This window comes from Cupressus sempervirens, chromosome 2, assembly GCF_028749045.1.
Source record: "Cupressus sempervirens isolate cs-2001-9-10 chromosome 2, ASM2874904v1, whole genome shotgun sequence".
Lineage (NCBI taxonomy): Eukaryota > Viridiplantae > Streptophyta > Pinopsida > Cupressales > Cupressaceae > Cupressus > Cupressus sempervirens.
The window spans coordinates 330018309-330039997 of NC_143119.1; the positions used below are offsets into that span (position 1 = coordinate 330018309).

General features: G+C 36.1%; 1 protein-coding gene across 1 annotated transcript; it reads left to right on the forward strand.

Annotated features, from left to right (window-relative positions):
* Positions 1–1316: 1316 nt before the first annotated feature.
* On the forward strand, positions 1317–19452 carry LOC149572450 (uncharacterized). The gene is made up of 3 exons (XM_089813602.1): positions 1317–1568; positions 1694–1784; positions 19088–19452. Exons 1-3 carry the CDS (start codon positions 1496–1498, stop codon positions 19197–19199), a joined length of 276 nt encoding a protein of 91 aa, XP_089669728.1. The 5' UTR covers positions 1317–1495; the 3' UTR covers positions 19200–19452.
* Positions 19453–21689: the final 2237 nt, after the last annotated feature.

A 21689-nucleotide genomic window follows, 5' to 3' on the forward strand; every position in this document is an offset into this window, starting at 1 on the left:
TATAATAAGTTACATGTGTCAAAAGCCATGTATGTCCAAATTAGAGTTAGGTCAACTTTAAACACCAATCTAATATGAAATAACAAGGATAAAGACATCAAACCACCTCCATAGTTTCCATATGGATGTTAACAACAAAATTCACAAGAACCACATTGATATCTATTGTAAAAAAAAAGTTGTGTCAAAAACACTGTCACTCTTTAAAACTCAAGTTTTTAATAACATACCAATTTTTCGTAGGAGAAAAAATAATTCAATCAAATCAATATATATATATATATATATATATATATAATCTACATAGAAAATTCTAAAAGACTATAATTTACTTCATTTTCAAATTCATAATCTTGAACGACAATTTGCATTCGAAAGTGAAAATTTTCTTGAAAATTCACAATAATTTTCCTTCAGTCACATTGAAGAAACTATACTTGACGTACACATTACACCTCCAATGCAAATACTAGTTTAACCCTTTTCTTATCACTCGATTATAAGCTATGACCACCCAGATTCAAACCCCATTAGCTACTCGTAATCACAAAATCAACCACAAATTTAACTTCAAAGTGGATTTTTCAGTTAAATATCGTAATTAAAAAATATTAAAGACTATAAACTTTCCTTGAAGTCATTGCGCATAGGCTTGAAATTTGACGGTCGCCCCTGCCTATCATATGATTTTTCAATGATGGCTAAATTATTTTCTTGCCTTTCATTTTACGTTTTAAGAAAAAAAATTGATTGTCAATTTTTTCGTTTTAAGATTTAATTTAAAAGATCATTTTAAATTTAAATATTTTATAAATGACAATAATAAATACTAATTAATAATATGTGCAAAATTCTTAATGAATAACTTAAAATTATAAATTAATAATATATAAAAAATCTCAAATAAAAGAAGTTTCTAAATTAGTAATATATAAATAAATAAAAATAAGTTTTTAAAATTCATTATATTCTTATTTCAACAAAGATTCGGAATTAATATAAATATACAATCATCAAAATAAAAACATATCTAAATAGAAACAAACAAAAAATAAAAATATTTATAAAATAAAATAATACATATTTATCATGCATATATATTATAAATATTATAAAATCACATTTTTATATATTATTAAATAAGAATGCAAAAACGGCCAATATGGCCATCAAATTCCACGCCTGATTGCGCAGCCCATGTTTTATTTACTACAAATTTGTGCGTCAGATTTAAGCAAAACTATTTATTTTACTTCGAACATCGATGACACGTGCCCAAATTAAGTTAATACTGGAAAAATTAAAAACCGGTCAATATAGTTGTGCCATGAGAAACCACGAGTCGGTATTTGAAACCTCTTTCTCTACTTAAAAAACATGGATTCCATTGTTTTAATCCTTAAGCATCTCACCTTTCCACGAACACAATAGAAGGGCTACATATTGAAAACCCATATTCGTTCTCGCGAGAATTTAACAATAATTGTACATCGCAATGGCAGATCAAAGTACGAGCACAATTGATTCTGTAAAAGTATGGATCTCAGCGCACAAGCTAAGGGCAGTTGGTAAGTGGATCTCAATTCTTCTCCACAGGTTTTGCCTCCTCCTTTAATTATTTATAGGGCTTTAGTTTTCCATCTGTATGATTTGGAAAGTGGTACCTTGTTGTGCTGCTATTTTGAGGTTGCAGGAAGTTTGTGGCTAGCTGGGTTGGCCGGTTCTTTTGCTTACAATTGGTCTCAACCTAACATGAAAACCAGCGTCAAGATCATTCACGCAAGGTTTGCTCTGTTTCTTTTCTACCCAATTCTTCTGTTTTTTGTTTTAAAGGATGCTGTATATTGTAATTTTAGCTGCAGGCAATTCAATTCGCCCTGGTAATTCCATATATATTGGATGCATAAGAAGTCTAAATTGCGTCCAGTTTGGTTGTTACTAGATATATTTGAAATTGCTCTTTTATTCTTGAGAAGTCAAAAAGTCTTCATGCCCGCGAATAAGGGGGAAATCTTAACTCGAATTACTAGATACTTTTTGATTTTAGGGTTTGCTTACAACTTAAGAAGTTGAGAAATGTGTTTGAATCGTTTCTTTTCAAATTGAATCTCGCTTAAACAGGGAAATGCGCTTTCTCAGGTCCTACAGAGCATTTTGATCGAAATATGGGTGAAATTTTCCAGTTTTCTATGAATTTTATTATGCTTTATGTAAGAATCTGGCGATTCTGAAAAGGCCTGCAGATGTCGAAGCATTAGTTAATCATTTAAAGGGTCTTCTGGGAAAGAATCTCAATTCCAAAAGTTAGATCATAGGTCCCCATTATATACGAAAGCTAAATAAGATTTGAAGATATATTATTAACGAATGGGGATCGTCAATTGACAATTTTTTATACAGTTAATAAAAGCTAGAAAGAAAGGTTCTTGTCCAAAATGACAGCATTGTTGGGGATCCACGATACTTCTTATAGCTTGTAACCCTGCCGGAAATCTTTATAGCACAGGTTCTTGAGGGATCTCATACGAGATGCTTCTTCAATTTTTAGGTACTCGGTTATTCCATCATGGACGGATTATCCATCATGGATTATTCCATCTTGAGGGATCTCATACGAGATGCTTCTTCAATTTTTAAGTACTTGGTTATTCCATCATGGACGGATTATCTGGAGTGACGTGGTTATATTGGTATAACCCCAAATACAATGAAGTGACTGCTATTTAGAAGGCGATTTTCAGTTGTATTGTAGTGAGGAGCTCGGGGGTCTTTTAATTTGCAAACTCGCCATACTTTTTAAAGATACTGGAATTTAATGTCTCTAAAAAGATTTAAAGGTTGAAAGTCCATTATAATTTCAAAGCATATCAAAAGCTCACAACGCAGCATGTAATTTTCAAACAAATATAGCTTTTCTATTGTTAAGCAAGGTAACTTTTAGAATAAACCAGGCCAAAATGTACAGAAGTATACCCTCAAATACAGAATACGTGGGGTTTTTTTTGCCAAAAGGCAAAGCAAAATAAGCAACCATGATCATAATTTAAGATGGATATTTATATTACCAAGCACCACAGATTAGAACCTCTACCCTACTCCTTAAGTTTCTTGCAGGAACTCTTGATGTCCTTCGATAGCCCATGAGCTAAAGTTTTGAACCTGCTAATCATATAAACCCCAGCATGAAATCCTAGAGAATAATACTGTTCAGAGACATGCATAAATAATACCTGCTGGATTGAAAAAACAGCCCAGGTTTTATAAGAATCGACACCCAGTTTAAGATAAGCTTCCAAAAATGCTTGTAAAAGAGATGCAGAATGAACACAGATTTCATAGGGTGCGAGGATCAATGCAACTAGCAACATTTTACAAAAAATTAGTTGACAAACAGAATATCAAACATCAAATGACCCCCTTGAACATAAGAACTTTTTTTCTAATAAATGACAAACATCCATGCCAAGTAAGACTGGTAGCAATGTCAGGCTGGGTTATCTGAGGGTGTCATGTTAAAAAACTATCCTCGGGCTCGGCAGTTTATAGTGGGGATACCTGATTTCTGCAGTCTAAAAAAATACTGCTAGCAATATCAAGACCATGGGACAAATCTAGCAAGCCATTGGGTAGGCACAACCTACAACATATAGAAACTAACTCACGTCTATTAAATTAAGGTACACCTTACAACACAGAAATCAACTCATATCTATCAACTTACTGTTAACGTATCTAGAAACCTCCAATTTTAGACTGGTGAAGTCACCAACGAAAACCACTGAATGATTTTTTATGTTTAGGTCTAGCTTTAAACTGGCCAAATTTTAAGTTAAATTTATAATATCATATTTATTAAAGCTGATAGCTGTAGGCTAAAAGTTTCCTTCTGCAAGTCTAGGTAGCACTGATAGCCTAGGTAGTATGGTTTGTGATAAGAAGGTTTTAACAATATTCTAGACATTCGAGGTTAATAATACTTATCTATTAATAAGTGTGGGTATTAAAGAAAGATTGAGAGAAAAATATGTACTGGGGCATTGGCATACAAGGGTTTATATTACCCCATGCTTTCAAATAATTAGTCTTATGAGTTTAGGTAGCACTGATAGCTTAGGTAGTATGGTTTGTGATAAAAATATTAAAACGGTTTTAACAACATTGTAGACATTAGAGATGTTAATAATGGTTAGCTAATAATGTGTGTGTATTAAAGGACAGCTGATAACAAAATATGTACTGGGGCATTGACATACAAGGGTTTAGTATTGTCTTGTGCAATGATGAATAATGTTTCACGTACAGGGTTTTATTATTGACCTACAACTTAAGAAACCAAGACAGCATCAGAACCGTAATAATGTCTTACTGAGTCAAATAATAGAGATTCAACTCAAAACTGAAGAATTATATCTTTCAGAGTCCAAGACATAATTACCTGCACATCCAGAATGCTGCAAAAATAGTTAGCAAAAACACAAAAAAACTATTACGAAGGAATTGGTAAAATAATTGCTTGTTATTAACAGTGTTCAAGAGATCAATTTATACAAGAGACTAAACGATATTTCCTTAAGAAACAATCGTAAAGAATAGAAACATTCTATTCTATAAATAGAAAACTAAATATTAGAAACATTCTAATATTTATAGAAGATTACGATAGATAACTATTAGATACTAAATAGAGATAATAGAAACTATCTATTATTGTGATACCCTCTCTTAATGGTTAATGTAACTAGAGGATGAAGCTGTCAAAAAATGTAAAAGGCAGATTCTGTCCGATCAAGGTGCTCTGCACTGTTTGCTATGGGCTACTAACCAGATTGCTTAGATAGGGCAGCTAAGTGCTTCCGACATTCAACCTTCATGTGACCAAACTTGTGGCAATAGTTGCATTGAATGTTCTTCTTTCAGGAGCCTTCTAAATTTGGAGCAGAGTATGTTTTTTGAAAAGACTGTTGATGGTACTTTGGATAACACTCCAAAACTTTGCAAGTGAGCATAATGCTCCAAAACAAACTGCAAAAAGCCATTATTTTTTAGGTGAAAAATCAATCAAAACCCAACATGATTTTTGTGGTGAAAAATCAATCAAAACTTGACAATGTAAAGCTTCATTTTTTTAGGAAAACAATAAAACCCAACAGATATTTTTTGAGGAAAAAATTACAAACCCACAAAGGAATCGCACACAACTATGCGAATTATAGAATTAGAAATTTCTAAGGGAAAATTTATAGAAACCCATAAGAAATTTTTTTAGGGAAAGCAATATGAAAACCCATTAGAAATTTTTTTAAAAGGAAAAATTTATGAAAACCCACTAGAATTTTTAAGGGAGGCAAAATACGAGACTACATGGTAAAGCAACACATGCAAACAACATGCAAGTACATGCAACCCTCAAATAGTAGAGACCTAGAAAATTTTAAGGGTGACCCAAAAGAGAGCTCGAAAAACGCAGAAAGAATATGTTGGTTTTTGGATTGGCAGGCTCAAAAATTGAGGCACACAAATCAAGGCACCTAGAAAAGTCTGACAACAACCCAATTGAGCTCTCGAAAAACCCACCAAAAATTAGAAGTTGACGGATTCAGATCTCTCAGAATGAAAACCCTAGTCAGATTATAGAGAGAGTTGGAAGCAAATATGCATGTAACAATTTCGAAAATAAAAGGCAGATAATTTCCACCAAGAAATTATAATTATTTGCGAAAAAATTTAGAGTGTCGACTCTGATACCATATTACAAAGGAATTGGTAAAATAATTGCTTGTTATTAATAGTGATCAAGTGATCAATTTATACAAGAAACTGAACGATGTTTTCTTAAGAAACATTAAAGAATATAAACATTCTACTCTAAAAATAGAAAACTAAATATTAGAAACATTTTGATATTTATAGAAGATTACAATAGATAACCATTAGATACTAAATAGAGATAATAGAAACTATCTATTATTGTAATAAAAACCATAATCAAAATCTCATCCAAAGAATTTAATGAGTAAACTAAGGCTATCGGAGAGTCCCATGACACGTAGGGGACTGAACATTTTCTCTAGGATGGTTGGATTAGACAGATATTTTATAAGTCACTTTGCTCGAATTTTTTTATATAAGATTCAATAGTTTTTGTTTATGTTGAGATGACAGATGTTATTTTATGGAACTAAGCAGCTTGCATTTATCTTTATTTATGATGGTTTGGAAATGTTATGGGGCAATGTGCTTGTTTGGATATTTGTTCCCTTGATAATAATAATTAAAAACTTTACAAGATTGTGCAAATTGCCATACCCAAAACCTGAAGCTGTTATTTCATTGAAATTGGCAGCTTATGGTATAATTTAGGAGCCCTATTTGTAGGATGTCCCTGATGATGTGATGCAGGAGCATCCAGAGGTATAAGGGCAATCCTGTGTCACCCAAAAAAAATACTTAGACATAGTTTTTGTTTCATGTGTTTTCATTTCCAGATACCCATTTGGGTCAAATAAAAGTTCCAACTCTCACAGTTCCACTATTAGTGTTCTGGGTTAGAGTTTTTAAGCACCTTGGGATACGTGTAAATGCCAAAAAAATAGGACTATGTAATTGAGCCATAATTATGGTGAGTTAGAAGGTGTAATTTGGAGGGATGATTGTAATTGTAATTTAGGGCATTCTAGAAAAATAATTAGGTCAAAAGGCCCCACGGTTAGAAAGTTATTGCAATTTTTATGTTTCTGGAGACCTCTTAAGAATGCTTCAAAGTCAGGTTTGAGGCATTAAATGACCTCGTACGGGTCCAAAAAAATGGGGGACGAGCGAAGCTGGTCCATAGGGCTATAGAGCACTTCGAGTGCTTTCCGGAAACATAAACGATTCGTCAATCGGAGCTACGGTTCAAAAGTTATGCCTCCCGAAAGTTTGGCTACTGTTTCTGGATTCTTCTAATTTTGCGCCGACTTCTAATGCGACTTTTGGAGCTTTCTATTTTGATGGTGGATGCCAACTAGCACTTTCTAGAATGTATTCTTGATCCTTAAACCTTTGGGGTCTATTTAAGAACATTTCTGGCATTGTAAAAGGTAGTTTAGAGTGGAGTTTGAGAGAAGGTACTGGGAGAAGAAATTATCTCCAGATTTATACTATTGTAAGCCCATAGGGCATGTTTTTGAGTCTGTTTTCTTTGCACTAAGTGTATTGGCATATTTTCATAGTTAATAAAGTTTTCCCTTTCTTGTTGTGTCCATTATGTACTTGAGTTCTGTCCCCATCAAGTGGTATAAAAGCAAGGTTTTTCTGAGTGTGTAGATAGAGCGCCAATTGTGAGGCAGTTTGCACCAGGACTGTGTGGTTGTGGGTTTGAGTTAAGAAGATGTCTCCACTAAAAGAGCGAGGTGGAAGGGCCGGAGCTATTAATCCTGAGGAGGTTAGAGCCCTCCAAAGGCAGGTTCAAGCATTGCAGGAGGAGCTCCATAGAGGAACAAATGTTGTCGCAGGTGACGAAAGTGAGGACGATAATGAAGAAGAAGAAATTGGACCGGAAGGGGAATTTGAAGGGGAAGTTCTGAACCAGGCAGAGGAGAGGCTTTTTAAGGCTATTACTAAGTTTGGAAAAAGATCTACAATTGATGTGGGTGTATTTTCAGGAAATCTGAAACCGGATGAGTTGATCGACTAGATCAATGAACTGGAGGAGTACTTTGAGTATGAGGATATCAGGGATCCAAATAGGGTTAAGTTTGCAAAGGCCAAACTGAAAGGCCATACCAAAATCTAGTGGCAAGAGGTTCAATTGGAAAGAAATAGAAGAGGAAAGGAGAAGATCACAAGGTGGGATCGCATGGTGGACAAACTAAAGAAGCAGTTCATTCATGTTGACTACGAGCTTGATTTGTTTAAGAAGATGCATGGGTTAAAGCAAGCAAAAAAATCAGTCTAGGAATATATGGAGGAGTTTTACCGACTTCTGATTAGAGCAGGGCATGAAGAAGCAAATAAGGAGAAGGTTGCTCGTTATATTAGTGGGTTGCGACCTAGCATCTAGGAGGAATTAAGTCTGGTAAGAATGACCAGTGTTGAAGAGGCATACCAATTTTCCCTGCGAGTTGAAGAGAAGCTAAATAAAAGGTTTGAAGGGAGACAAAGAGGGCGTGGTCAAGGAGGAAGGGGTAGTGGTAGGTCATCTGGGGGCCGAAATGAGACCCAAAAGAAAAATGAAGATGTGGGTACTAGCGAGAACAAGAGGAATGAGGATTTCAACCACTCTCGTGATCAAAACTTTGCAGATCAGAGAGGAAGAGGTAGAGGACATGGACAAGGTTCAGTAAGAGGAGATTTTCGTGGTACCTGTTTCCATTGCAATGAAGAAGGTCATCATGCCTTTGAATGCCCTCAACGACAAGGAAGGACAGATAGGAGAGCTGAGGGTCAAGCTAGGGTTGCTCATGTGGATGAGGATGCACACTCATCACATTCAGAGGATGCAGAAAGAGGAGAGACTTTAGTAAATGAAAGGGTCCTACTAAGTGGTGAGATTGAACCAGGACAAAGGAGGAGTCTATTTCGTACCAAGTGCACGTGTGAGGATAAATGTTGTGATGTGATCGTTGATGGTGGTAGCACTGACAACTTGGTGTCAGAGGAGATGGTCTCTAAGCTGAAGCTCAAGAGGGAGAAACACCCCTAGCCCTATCGGATCGCTTGGGTGAAGGATGATCATAAGGTCTTGGTAAGTGAACAATGTTTAGTGAAGTTCAAAATTGGGAGTTACCATGATGAAGTTCTCTGTGATATTATTCCAAACGATTGCTACCATCTATTGTTGGGAAGACCGTGGCAATTTGATAGGCATGCAGTTAATGATGGTCGTGCAAACACATACTCTCTGACAAAGGATGGAGTTCGCCACAAATTAAAGCTCATGATAAAGGAAGGCAAAAAGGTATGCAGCAGTGCTAGGATCTGTCTTGTTGATGGAAGAAAGTTTTTGGATGGCATGAAACATCAGCATATGTGTTATGCTTTGATTCCTAGAAAAGATAAGGAAGGTAGTAGTGAAATACCACTTGAAGTTTCAAATTTATTAAGTGAATTTGGAGATATCATCTCTTATAATGTTCTAGAAGGATTGCCACCAGTAAGGCAAATCAGTCATCAGATAGATTTAATCCCTGGAGCTAGTTTGCCTAACAAGGTTGCTCATAGGATGACTCCTACTGAAACTGAGGAGCTAAACAGACAGGTTCAGGAGCTATTGAGGAAGGGTTTGATTTGAGAGAGCCTGAGTCCATGTGTAGTACCTGCAGTATTGGCACCAAAGAAGGATGGAGAGTGGAGAATGTGTACAGACTGTCGAGCTATAAACAGGATAACCATCAAGTATCGGTTTCCTTTGCCAAGAATGGATGACCTTATGGACTGCTTAAGTGGAGCTCAGTACTTCACAAAGATAGACCTTAAGAGTGGCTATCACTAGATACGGATACGAGAAGGAGATGAGTGGAAAACTGCCTTCAAGACCAAGGAGGGTCTTTATGAGTCACTAGTCATGCCCTTTGGATTGACGAACACCCCAAGCACTTTCATGCGGCTTATGAATGAGGTACTTAAGAAGTTCGTAGGAAAATTTGTTATTGTCTATTTGGATGATATTTTAATTTTCAGCAAGACTTTGGATGAACATTTATTGCATATTCGTAGTGTCCTTAAAAGGTTGAGGGAAGAGAAACTGTTGATTAATCTGAAGAAGTGTAGCTTTGCTAAAAAAGAGTTAGTCTACTTGGGGTTTGTAGTATCACCTGAAGGTCTCAAAATGGATCCAGAGAAGGTAAAAGCCATCTTAGAATGGCCTACTCCAAGGTCTGCTACTGAGGTAAGATCATTTCATGGTGTGGTTAGTTTTTACAGGAAGTTCATTAAGAATTTCAGTGGCATATGTGCACCCTTGACTGACACAATAAGAGGGGATAGAAAAGAGTTCAAATGGACTGCAGTAGCTGCGAGAAGTTTTGAATTGCTGAAAAAGAAGGTGACAGAACAACCTGTGTTGGTACTTCCTGATTTTAGTAAGGTGTTCCATGTGGATTGTGATGCTAGTGGCAGTGTTATTGAGGCTGTATTGAGCCAAGAAGGTAAGCCTATTGCATATTTTAGTGAAAAATTGAATGATGCGAAGAAGAAGTATTCTGTTTATGATCAAGAGTTCTATGCAACAGTTCAGGTCTAATAGAAATGGAGGCATTATTTATTGCCAAAGGAATTTGTTTTATATACTGATCACCAGGCATTACAGTACCTAAATAGCCAAGGTAAATTGAACTAGAGGCATATGAAGTGGGTAGAGTTCTTGTAGAGCTATACATTTGTGTTGAAGCATAGAAGTGGAAAGTCTAATAGGGTTGCAGATGCATTGAGTAGGAGGCAGTTGTTGCTTACAGTAATGTAGGTTGAAGTAGTTGGGTTTGATGAACTCAAGAATCTGTACCCTGAGAACCCTGATTTTGTTGAAGCTTGGAAAGCTTGTAAAGAACGTGTTGCTGTAGATAGAACCAAGTGGCTAGACTATTTGATTTCGGATGGTATGTTGTTCAAGGGCAGTTAATTGTGCATTCCAAGGAGTTCCATGAGGGAAAATTTGATCAAGGAGAAACACAGTGGAGGGATGGCAGGACATTTTGGTCGAGATAAGACCATTGCCATTCTTAGAGAACATTATTTTTGGCCTCAAATTTCACAAGATGTGAAGAAGTTTGTACAGAGTTGTCAGGTTTGTCAAGCGGCCAAGGGATTTAGTCACAATACTAGACTATATTAGCCATTGCCTGTTCCATCAAAGCCATGGGAGGACATAAGTATGGATTTTGTTCTTGGATTGCCGAGGACACAAAGGGGTAATGACTCAGTATTTGTGATGGTTGATAGGTTCTCCAAAATGGCACATTTCATCCCATGCCACAAAACTCATGATGTTGTCCATATTGCAGACTTGTTTTTCAGAGAGGTGGTAAGACTACATGTCCTCCCAAAGAGTATAGTTTTTGACAGAGATATTAAATTTGTGGGGTATTTCTGGAGAACATTGTGGAAGAAGTTGAGAACGAACTTGAAGTTCAGCTCTACACATCACCCGCAGACTGACAGACAGACAGAAGTGGTAAATAGAAGTCTGGGCAATTTGCTGAGATTTTTAATTGGGGATAAATCCAAGGGATGGGATTTGATTCTACCACAAGCGGAATTTTCTTATAATAACTCTATGAATAGGAGTACTGGTACATCACCATTCCAAATTGTATATGGAAGTAGCCCAAGGACTGCACCAGAATTGAGGAAGATGGAGCAAGGGGAAAGGACAAGTGCTGAAGCAGAAGAATTTGCTGAATATATCAAGCACCTACATGGGGAGGTCCAGGCACAGATTATCAAGATGAATGAACAGTATAAAGCTAGGGCTGATCAAAGGAGAAGACATAAGGAGTTCCAAGTAGGGGATCTACTCATGGTACACTTACGAAAAGAAAGATTTCCAGTAGGTACTTACAACAAGCTGAAGATGAAGAAATTTGGCCCTTGCAAAATTTTGAAGAAACATGACCCAGGAAATGCATATGAGGTGGAGTTGCCAGATGGAATTCACATTTCTCCAATCTTCAACATTGCAGACTTAACAGAGTATCATGATGATGGTGCAAATGAGGACTTGATGTTGGAGCCATGTCCAATTCCTACTTCTAAGAAGGAGGAGATAGAAGAGATTTTGGATAGTCATGTGGGCAGGAGTACCAGAAATAGGAAGTATGAAGAGTACCTGGTTAAGTGGAAAGGATGACCGATAGAGGACTCAACTTGGATATCAACAACTGAGGTTTCCCATATGGGATTTCCTCTACCATCCATAAAGTGATAGGGTCACTTTTTAATCTACCTTGGGTGTCTGATGCAGGAGCATCTAGAGGTATAAGGGCAATCCTGTGTCACCCAAAAAATATACCTAGGCATAGTTTCTGTTTCATGTGTTTTCATTTCAGGATACCCATTTGGGTCAAATAAAGGTTCCAACTCTCACAGTTCCACTATTAGTGTTCTGGGTTAGAGTTTTTAAGCACCTTGGGATATATGTAAATGTCGAAAAAATAGGACTGTGTAATTGAGCCATAATTATGGTGATTTAGAAGGTGTAATTTGGAGGGATGATTGTAATTGTAATTAAGAACATTCTAGAAAAAGAATCAGGTCAAAAGGCCCCACAGTTAGAAAATTATTGCAGGTTTTCGATTTTTGGAGACCTCCTAAGAATGCTTCAAAGTCAGGTCTGAGGCATTAAATGACCTCGTACGGGTCCAAAAAAATGGGGGACGAGCGAAGCTGGTCCATAGGGCTGTAGAGCACTTCGAGAGCTTTTCGGAAATGTAAACGGTTCGTCAATCGGAGCTATGGTTCAAAAGTTATGCCTCTCGGAAGTTCAGCTACCGTTTCTGGATTCTTCTAATTTTGCGTCGACTTCTAATGCGACTTTTGGAGCCTTCTATTTTGATAGTGGATGCCAACTAGCACTTTCTAGAGTGTATTCCTGATCCTTAACCCTTTGGGGTCTATTTAAGAACATTTCTGGCATTGTAAAAAGCAGTTCATAGTGGAGTTTGAGAGAAGGTACTGGGAGAAGAAATTATCTCTAGATTTATGCTATTGTAAGCCCATAGGGCATGTTTTGGAGTCTGTTTTCTTTGCACTAAGTGTATTGGCATATTTTCATAGTTAATAAAGTTTTCCCTTTCTTGTTGTGTCCATTCTGTACTTGAGTTCTGTCCCCATCATGATGTCATGGTTCTTCCTGATTATAATCAGCGCTATGTGTAGAAATGTAAAGCACCTCATTCTCCTAGATGTTGTGGTATAGCACTATGGTTCTTTGCACTAAGTGTATTGGCATATTTTCATAGTTAATAAAGTTTTCCCTTTCTTGTTGTGTCCATTCTGTACTTGAGTTCTGTCCCCATCATGATGTCATGGTTCTTCCTGATTATAATCAGCGCTATGTGTAGAAATGTAAAGCACCTCATTCTCCTAGATGTTGTGGTATAGCACACAAATGTTCTCTATGATTGCTATGAGCTGATCTTGCTGCTGTACTTCAATTTAATTTTGATTTTTTTCTGTTGCTCCACATGACTTTTTTGTGTGTTTGATGCTAAGTGGCTCGTTTCCCCATTGTAAGAGTGTGGGTTGGAATGGTCTAGCTGTGGTACTGATTATGTTGGTGGTGGTTCTAGTTTGTTGACACTCCCCTTGTAGTTGGCTATTCTTGTATGGTAGCATCCATGTCTCTATTATCAGTTGCAACATTTGTGAGAGTGTTGCTGACATTTTTTAGAGAGTGGTAAGTGCTTTTACTTGTAGCTATGAACTGGTGGGCTACAAATGGGGGACCTCATTGCCAATGGGATTTGAACCTTAATGGCAAGAATAACAGCACAATAACTTCACCATTGCAACATCCCAATGTTGGCATCTGTTGCTGTCTTTGAATAAGGGTATCAGCACAATAACTTCACCATCGCAACATGCCAATGTTGGCATTTGTTGCTGTCTTTCAATAAGGGTATGAGTTGGGCATTTGACAATCGTTCCACTTCTATCTTCTTTGTAGGATTTCAAGTCTTTTTGATTGGAACTATCCACAATGAGTTTAACCTGCGGAGTCTAACTTGGATATCGCTGAAGTATCCCCTTTTTTATTTGTGTTATTTTCTGATTCTTCGAGAACACTCCATTCGAACAACAACCAAAGCATGTAATGCAAATGCTGATTGCAACTCGCAATTTGGAAACCTCATGCAAACTTTTCAATTAAAATAACTTCAAATTATCTTCAAATCTGATTAGAAATCAATATGACAGCAGCGACAACAGCAACAACATTTATTTAATTGCAAGATGGGAAAAATGATGACAATGTTGATATGCAAGCTGCAAAATGAATTTTCAAAATTACCACCTTCCCAAATCAACTCACCAGTGAGCAATAATGGATTTTATGTGTAATATGACCATCAACAATGCACTCCAAATGTTTCTTCAATGCTTTCAAAGCATGGTGCAACACTTGTATGATTAAATAAACAGATTAGTTATTGCATTAACAATGAGCTCTTAAATAGATTAAAGGTGCTAATTATAGTTTAGTCTAAAAATAGTCTTAACTGAGACAAACTAAAAAGAAAGCCTAAATGACCATTAACTAAGGTTCTAAAAGAACAGGCTAAATATAGCAAGATACTAAAAATAATCTAATAGGTACAAGTTACAAAGCTTTAATGTAATCTTTCAGAATGCTGGAACACCTTATATGGCTAGTATAGCACCTTATATGACTGATGTAGTCTTCCTAAATGTTGGAACAACACCTGTATGACTGGTCTAACTTTCTGATGACTGGTACATCATGTTATGTAACTGATGTAATCTTTCTGAATGTTGGAGATATGACTGGTATAACCTTCCGATGATTGTTACAACACCTTATATGATTGATGTAACCTTCCTAATGCTGGAATGGCACCTTATATGACTGGTATAACATTCGGATGCCTGGGTTAACACTCTTAAGTCTATATGACTCACGTTTCACTGAGCGTGATTGTTGGTGTATGGGAATGAGCTAAACTAGTAACAGTATAATTGATTTTAGGGTTGGGATTTCCTGATTGTATCTCTCCAGAGGTAGTGTGCAGCTGGGTTTCTGGTACAAAATCTTATATGACTCATCCAATCTTTTTAAATGTTGGAAATATGACTGGTGTAACCTTCTGATGTTTGGTACAACACCTTATATGATTGATGTAACCTTCCTGAATGCTGGAATGGCACCTTATATGACTGGTATAACATTATGATGACTGGTACAGCACTTAATAACTGATATATCACTGAGCTTGAATATTGGTGACTGGGAATGGTGTAAACTAGTAACAGTATAATTGATTTTAGGGCTGGTATTTACTGATTTTAGCCCTCCAAAGACAGCGCTCAGCTAGGTTTGATCAAATATGAAGGGCTTTTATCTTTGGATGCCAAAGCTCACAATGGAAACTGCCAATTAGAATCAAGATACCAAATGAGGCTAGGCGCCCTCCTGTTATACTTCTCCAATTTGGACCCTTGATTAAATTTACTCCTGATTTATTGAAATATAGTTATAAACTGATTCTGAGAGCTAAGACAGTTTTTGTATGAAACCTTTCACTTTAGAAATATCTGAATTATATATTTGTGGTTATTCTGGTAAAACATGTTCTGTATTTGAGTGCTTTGTAATATCTGAATTAAATATTGTGACTTTTCTGGAAAAACATGTTCTGGTGAGTGAGGAACTTCTCAGTGACCCTTGATATGGTTAAGCAGTGTTTAAAACAATTATCATCACATAAAGCAACAATTACAATAAGAAGCAAGTCCGAATGTCAAAAAGGTGCCATTAAGATACACATGTAAACTATTATTATATTTATTAAGAGATGTCATTTATTATTAGTGTCCATTAATTGAAGAGATGTCACTCTTCTGCTTCAAGAAAGAGGTAAATTTATTGAAAGGGATCAGTTCATCAGATATCAGAAACCAGGCACATAGGTTCTTAAGTCCAGAGATCCCCATATATTGCAGGCTATAACATTCCTCTTCAACAGTGGTATTTAAATTTTATATAATGAACACAATTATACCTCTGTGATATATATGTGTATTGATCTGCTTGACTCTGCTAATATTGATCTAAAGATTTGCCTGAATATCACCTTGTAAGTATATACATAAGAGATGGTCATATATGTCAGATCGATGTGAATGCAATTATCAATATTTAAAATATTAGTATCTTTAACTGTCAATCTGAAACTCCTCAAACTGCTATTGATCTGAAACTCGTCAATCTGCTATGCTCTTATTAGGATTATATTTTCAATCGCTATCGTACTGAACTCCAATATTGTGTTATCTCTTGCATGTTTTAAGAAGTTTGGTCGATGACTTCGTATACTTGTATGAAGCCATGTGACACAATGATTCAAAGATGGTTAATATCTAATCACAACCCTTAGGTTACAACTATATGTTAACATATGCCAGTTAGTTATTGTTGAACATATCAAAAACAAATAAAAATCACTGCTTTAAATGGTCAAATTCATATTTAACCAATTGTGGTGATTGGTTCATGTCATCTAGGAGGATTTATATTTACAGCTGAAGATGTTGAATTAGTTTTAAGCATTATTGTCTCAAGTGATGTGACACATCATTTGAGACAAAATAATGCTTTCTGGATCATTAGATTCCTGATGCTTCTGATGCTAACTTCAACATGCATGAGATGTATGCTTGTAATGCATTATGAAAATGTTATCTTGTACACGTAATGAAGATGGTATCTAGCATATTACCTCTTATGTGAATTGCTAATCATGTTAGATTCTTAAGTTAGTTATTTATCCTCCTAAGGAAATGATCACACATGGTGAGGTTGAGTACAAGCAGGAAAAACTGTTATGAGGTCCTCTTTTTAAGTACACCACTTTATGGTGGTGATAGACTGTCCCATGTGGCCAAGGGGGTGAAAGGAGTACCTCACATTTGGGCTTTAGAAGGGAAGGATGCTCTGGACACCCTATTGTAATTTCCTCAAACCCTTACCTTTATTGACCATTATGCTATGGTATTCTAAACATGAGGAGGAGGATAAGGGTGGCAATAAAAGCGGGGAATGACAATGAAATTCCACACTAGGTACACCTCCTCATATGGATGGCAAAAGGGCCACATGATGGCCAAGAGGGGTGATATCTGCTCTTGGGTTTAGGGTAGAGGATTTTAGAAGTCTATGAAATTCCTCTCTAGGTACATTCCCTCATATGGATGGCAAGGAGTCACATAATGGCCAACAGGGAAGATATTCTCTGTTGGGCCTAGGGTAGAGGATTGTTTAAGGCACCCTAATATGTCCCTTATCCTAGCCCTCCTATGGCTGAGCTCCATTAATGAATTAAATTAGGCTTATAATAAAATTAATATTCTTAACTCTATAGTTAAAATGATCTATACTTTTAACATCTATTCTTAACCCTAGTTGAAATGATCTATACTATTAACATGTCTAAATAAGGAAGTCCAACGTTGTGGAACCAGGTACATAGATATTCTATTTCTTGCTCTATTTGGAATTTATGATTTAGGGCAAAAACTAAGCATTTTATAAAAGGGGACATTACATATACGATATTAATATTAAACGCCCTTGCATCATGATCCAGCACCATTTCGCTCATTCTCCTTTGCATCCTTCTCCTCCTCTGGCACAGCCTTTCACTCCTTATCCACCAGCAAGAAGGCCCATTTCCATCTCCCACTGCCAAACCCTACGTGCAACCTTTAATACAATTTATACCCGCCTGTGCCTGGTTCCACCTTTCAGCCACACCCATTTAAAAGCCCCGCACTACCAGTGCTTGCAGAGTGTTGCCATCATATTTGCTAAACTTTGGCCGCATCTGCCTTTCTGGAACCAAGCCATGTGCTTGAATAGCTCTCTGCAGATTATTCTTCACACATCCCCACCATTTCATCCAGATCAGCTTGGCCATGAGGGTGTCCATTGACCTTCTAACAGAATTGCTAAATATGTTGAGGCGACATCAAAATTGACCCTATACCGCCTGTAACCACCAAGTTAGTCATCCCCAAGCACAATTCATACCAAATGCAAGACTATCCCTGCTCGGGATTTAAACACTTCATTAACATGATGCTCAGACACACACCCATAGTAGGCCATTTTGTGTTTCCTAACTTTGAGACATATACTAGTATCCATGTCTGAAGGTGTTTGTTAGAACTTGGTGCTCCCAATTTGTTGCCGGTCGACTGTATTCATTGATTCAATGCCTCCATCTTAGTGTCGGCCGTCTCGTTGAATGTGATTGATCATGTGAAAAGACTTGTTACCGCTTGCTATGATGGCAGAATTTATGCCATTCAGTACTTGAGTCACCTCCACCTCCTGTGGTGTCATGTCAACCAGTCTTTGCCACCTCATGGGCCACATGGTTTCCCTCAGTGAAAATATGGAAAACAATGTAGTTTTCAAACAAAGCTGGGATTTCCACTATGACTTAGCCATCTCCCAACTTCCAATTTGAAGTATCGACAGATCTAATCGCATTGGTAACTATGTGTGAATCCCTGTCTAGGTGGACTTTCTGGATACCAAATTTGCTGCCAACCATCAAGTCCAGTAGAGCTGTTTGGAATTCTACTTTGTTGTTGTTTGCTCTGCCAATCTTCCTCCTCGCCATTTCAAAAATTTCCCTACATTGTCTCTGGAAATGTAATTCGTGCTTACTAATCCCGAATTACCCCTTGCTGCACTGTCAAAATAAATCTTTGCCCACCCCATGTTGTGGGGTTGCCACTGGACGTCCTCCCTCACCTTAGCAGACAGATCAACCAGCCTCACCCCATAAACTGGGTGGTTCTCATTAAAATTTCAAAATAATATGCATATTAAAGAATAAGTTGCAAGAAGCGGGTATGTTGACATGAATGTCTCTCGTGAATTTTCCCTCTAGTTAATGTTAACGTATCATCCTCAGAGATGGATAATGTTCGCTGTAAATCATCAGCCCAATACCGAATTATTGTGGTAACTGACGGCAGAAAGGTGATGCTCGAGGCTACGGACATTTTGTTTTTTTCCCGACTTTTGCAGATTTTATTTAGGCCATTGATTTTTTGGATCTATATATGTAACAATAAACTATTCAAGGATTTGACTGTGAGCACATATGGGGCACACATCAGAATCTAGGTTCAGTTTTGTGCAAGTTTAATTTTTGTAAACAACTCATAATTATTTGTGGTGAATCTTATTTGACAAGCTCGTTGTTTTATTCAATTGAGGGATACCAAGGAATTAAATATGTTTCTAAACTTGTAGTTGATTGGTTTGTTGTTTTAATTTTTAACTGCTTTATTTGCAATACTGCTCAGAACTCTTACTACATCCAAGCATTTTAACTTTGTGGTCGTCATGCTTTTTCAGGCTTCATGCCCAAGCTCTGACATTGGCTGCATTGTCTGGTGCTGCTCTCGTTGAATACTATGAACACAAATCAGGAGCGAAGGCAAAGCGATATGAAAAGCACGTAGAATGAAGTGACGGCAATGGCTTTACGTATAGAATTTTGATTACACAGTAGTACACGCAGCACCAAAGTTAACATTCAACAAACATGCTGGAAATTTTTTCATTCATAACTTACAGGGATAATTACCTGGAATATGTAGCTAAACACCATCTTGGAAAAAAGAAGGAACCAGAGAGACTAATCTCCGATTTTCCATTCTTTTCATAAATGTAATTTTTATTTTCGGATGTTTGAATTTAGTTTAAATTGTTTTCTAAAATTATTCAGGTTAAATTTGCAAACATGATAATGCTACCCGTGTGTCTGAAAAAAACGTAAAATAAAGCATTGCCCAACTGTGTAGGGTAAACCCGTATATCGCGTATCAGGGGTGATATATTTTAATGGAAGGCCCGTTTGTAGTCTGATATTGGAATTTACTTAAATATGTTGAAGGGATTGCATTCGCTCTAATGAGACGGCAACCACACGGGGTGAAGATCTCAAGTGTGATAGCAGGTAACGACCTTTGTGGCCATGTGGCCGAGATTTAATTTAGGCGGTGTTAAATAGTGGATAGAATTTTAGGTTTTTTAGTTTTTAAATAAATTTTATACCATTTAGTCATTTGTCAAATTTAGAATTAAAGAATTTTCTTGAAAAATGAGTTTGGAATGGAAATCTTTTTTACGTATTTTTTAATACACAGAATATAAAAGAAAAAATTATTATTATTATTAATTGTATTTGTGACATTACTAACTTTCTTAAATATTTTTAAGCTAAACTAGATTAACAAAGACGCCCTGCCGATAGTAATGTGGGAATAAGTAATAGTAATATGATAATGTTTAAATATTTGGCTGAAAATATAAAGCTTTAGTGAAAAGTAGAAACATTACATATATATGCACATATAATTGTGAAAACTATATAATTTGATCTATCCGAAAAAGAGAGAATTTAAAGGAAGTGTCTGGCTGCAAAATACTTCCTGCATTTGTCAATGCCAGGTGTTATGAGAACAAATCAATACTGAGTGTTGCTAAATTGTTTCCTGTTTGGGAACTAACTATGTATTCCCTTTTTTAATATATAGTATCAAATGTTATGCAGCTATCTATCAACTGTATGGACAGTTTAAAGAAAATACAGTTTTTAATTGGACAGTGATTATACTCATTTCTTGTCAATTGGGGAGAGATTTATTAAGTTCACATGAAAGGATGGGATGTTTGTTGTCGTTGTTTAAGAACTCACGTTTGGGGCTTTCTTATGTAATACTTGGTGCATTTGAATTGAAAATTAAAAGCATTAAGTCAACAAATGGCTTATAGAAAATTGAAAGCATTTGTAGTCATTATAGACGAATTCAATGTTAATGGTATAAGATGAAAGAAGCATTTGTAGCCATTACAGATGAATTCAATGGCAACGGTATAAGATGAAAGTAAAACATGTTGAAAGATATACTATTGATTGTGTTTCCTACTCCACCTACTCTTTATTCATTTTTAGTATGGTGATATTGCAGATCAAAAAAACATGGCAATGATGGTGGCCATGTTTTCCCATGCTGCTATTGTTGGTTTCAGAGTACATCCCAATCATGAATAGTGTGGTCATTTTAACTACACAATAGTGTCCTCACTTAGGAATGCCCTACCTAAGAAGTAGGAAAAACTTGTAAAAGACCTTGGTGTGGCTAATTTAAGTTTCACTATGTAAATGAAGAAAATTGCATTATTGAAAATCATTTGAGAAGCCATGGGGCCTTCACCATTTTGGATGACATGAATCACATCAACCAACTAAATAATTTTCCCTCATATAGAGACCGTTAGTACTAACAAATAACAATAACAATGTTTTGGTTTTTTTTTTGGCTTCTCTCACAACATTTAGCAACCGTAATCACAGTGGCTTTGAGATACTAAATATTTCATAAGGGAAACTATAGAGAGCAGCCTAAACTAGCTAGTAGAAAATTGAAAAAATAATCAAAAAATACATATACAAAAGAATGAACAAAGCCTGCACAAATTAGAAAACAAAGTATAACTTAAAAGGAGACAAATTTCTTATCTCATTATTTGTTAGACACTTGCTGTGCAACATCACTTAAAACTATAAAAAAAATCCTATCCAATACATGAATGTTCTAGATTTTGGATTTTTTAATTCACAATCCTAATGGCTGACCCAGATTTAACACATACATTAAATGTTAACACTATGACTACTCATTTTGGTACTTGATGAACTAAAAGTTTATAAAAGAGCTTGAACACTGACTGTTCATTGTCTAAACAAATAGAATTATAGATAAATATATTTTTAGGAAAATGAATAACACAATTAGTACAAAGAAACATTATATTTGAATACGAAGATCTAAAAATTCAAAGATTTCATTGGCTAAATTAAATTTCAAAATAAGCATCAAATGGATGCTATAATATCTGCCTGCCACACAAACTAAAAATCTTAAAAAAGAAACTAGAATGTGTAATTATT

Excerpts from the sequence above, each read along its gene's own strand:
- LOC149572450 (XM_089813602.1), top strand. The coding sequence starts at position 1,496 with ATGGCAGATCAAAGTACGAGCACAATTGATTCTGTAAAAGTATGGATC. Across the intron at positions 1,569-1,693 it reads GCACAAGCTAAGGGCAGTTG|GAAGTTTGTGGCTAGCTGGG; the intron begins GTAAGTGGATCT and ends TTGAGGTTGCAG. Across the intron at positions 1,785-19,087 it reads GTCAAGATCATTCACGCAAG|GCTTCATGCCCAAGCTCTGA; the intron begins GTTTGCTCTGTT and ends ATGCTTTTTCAG.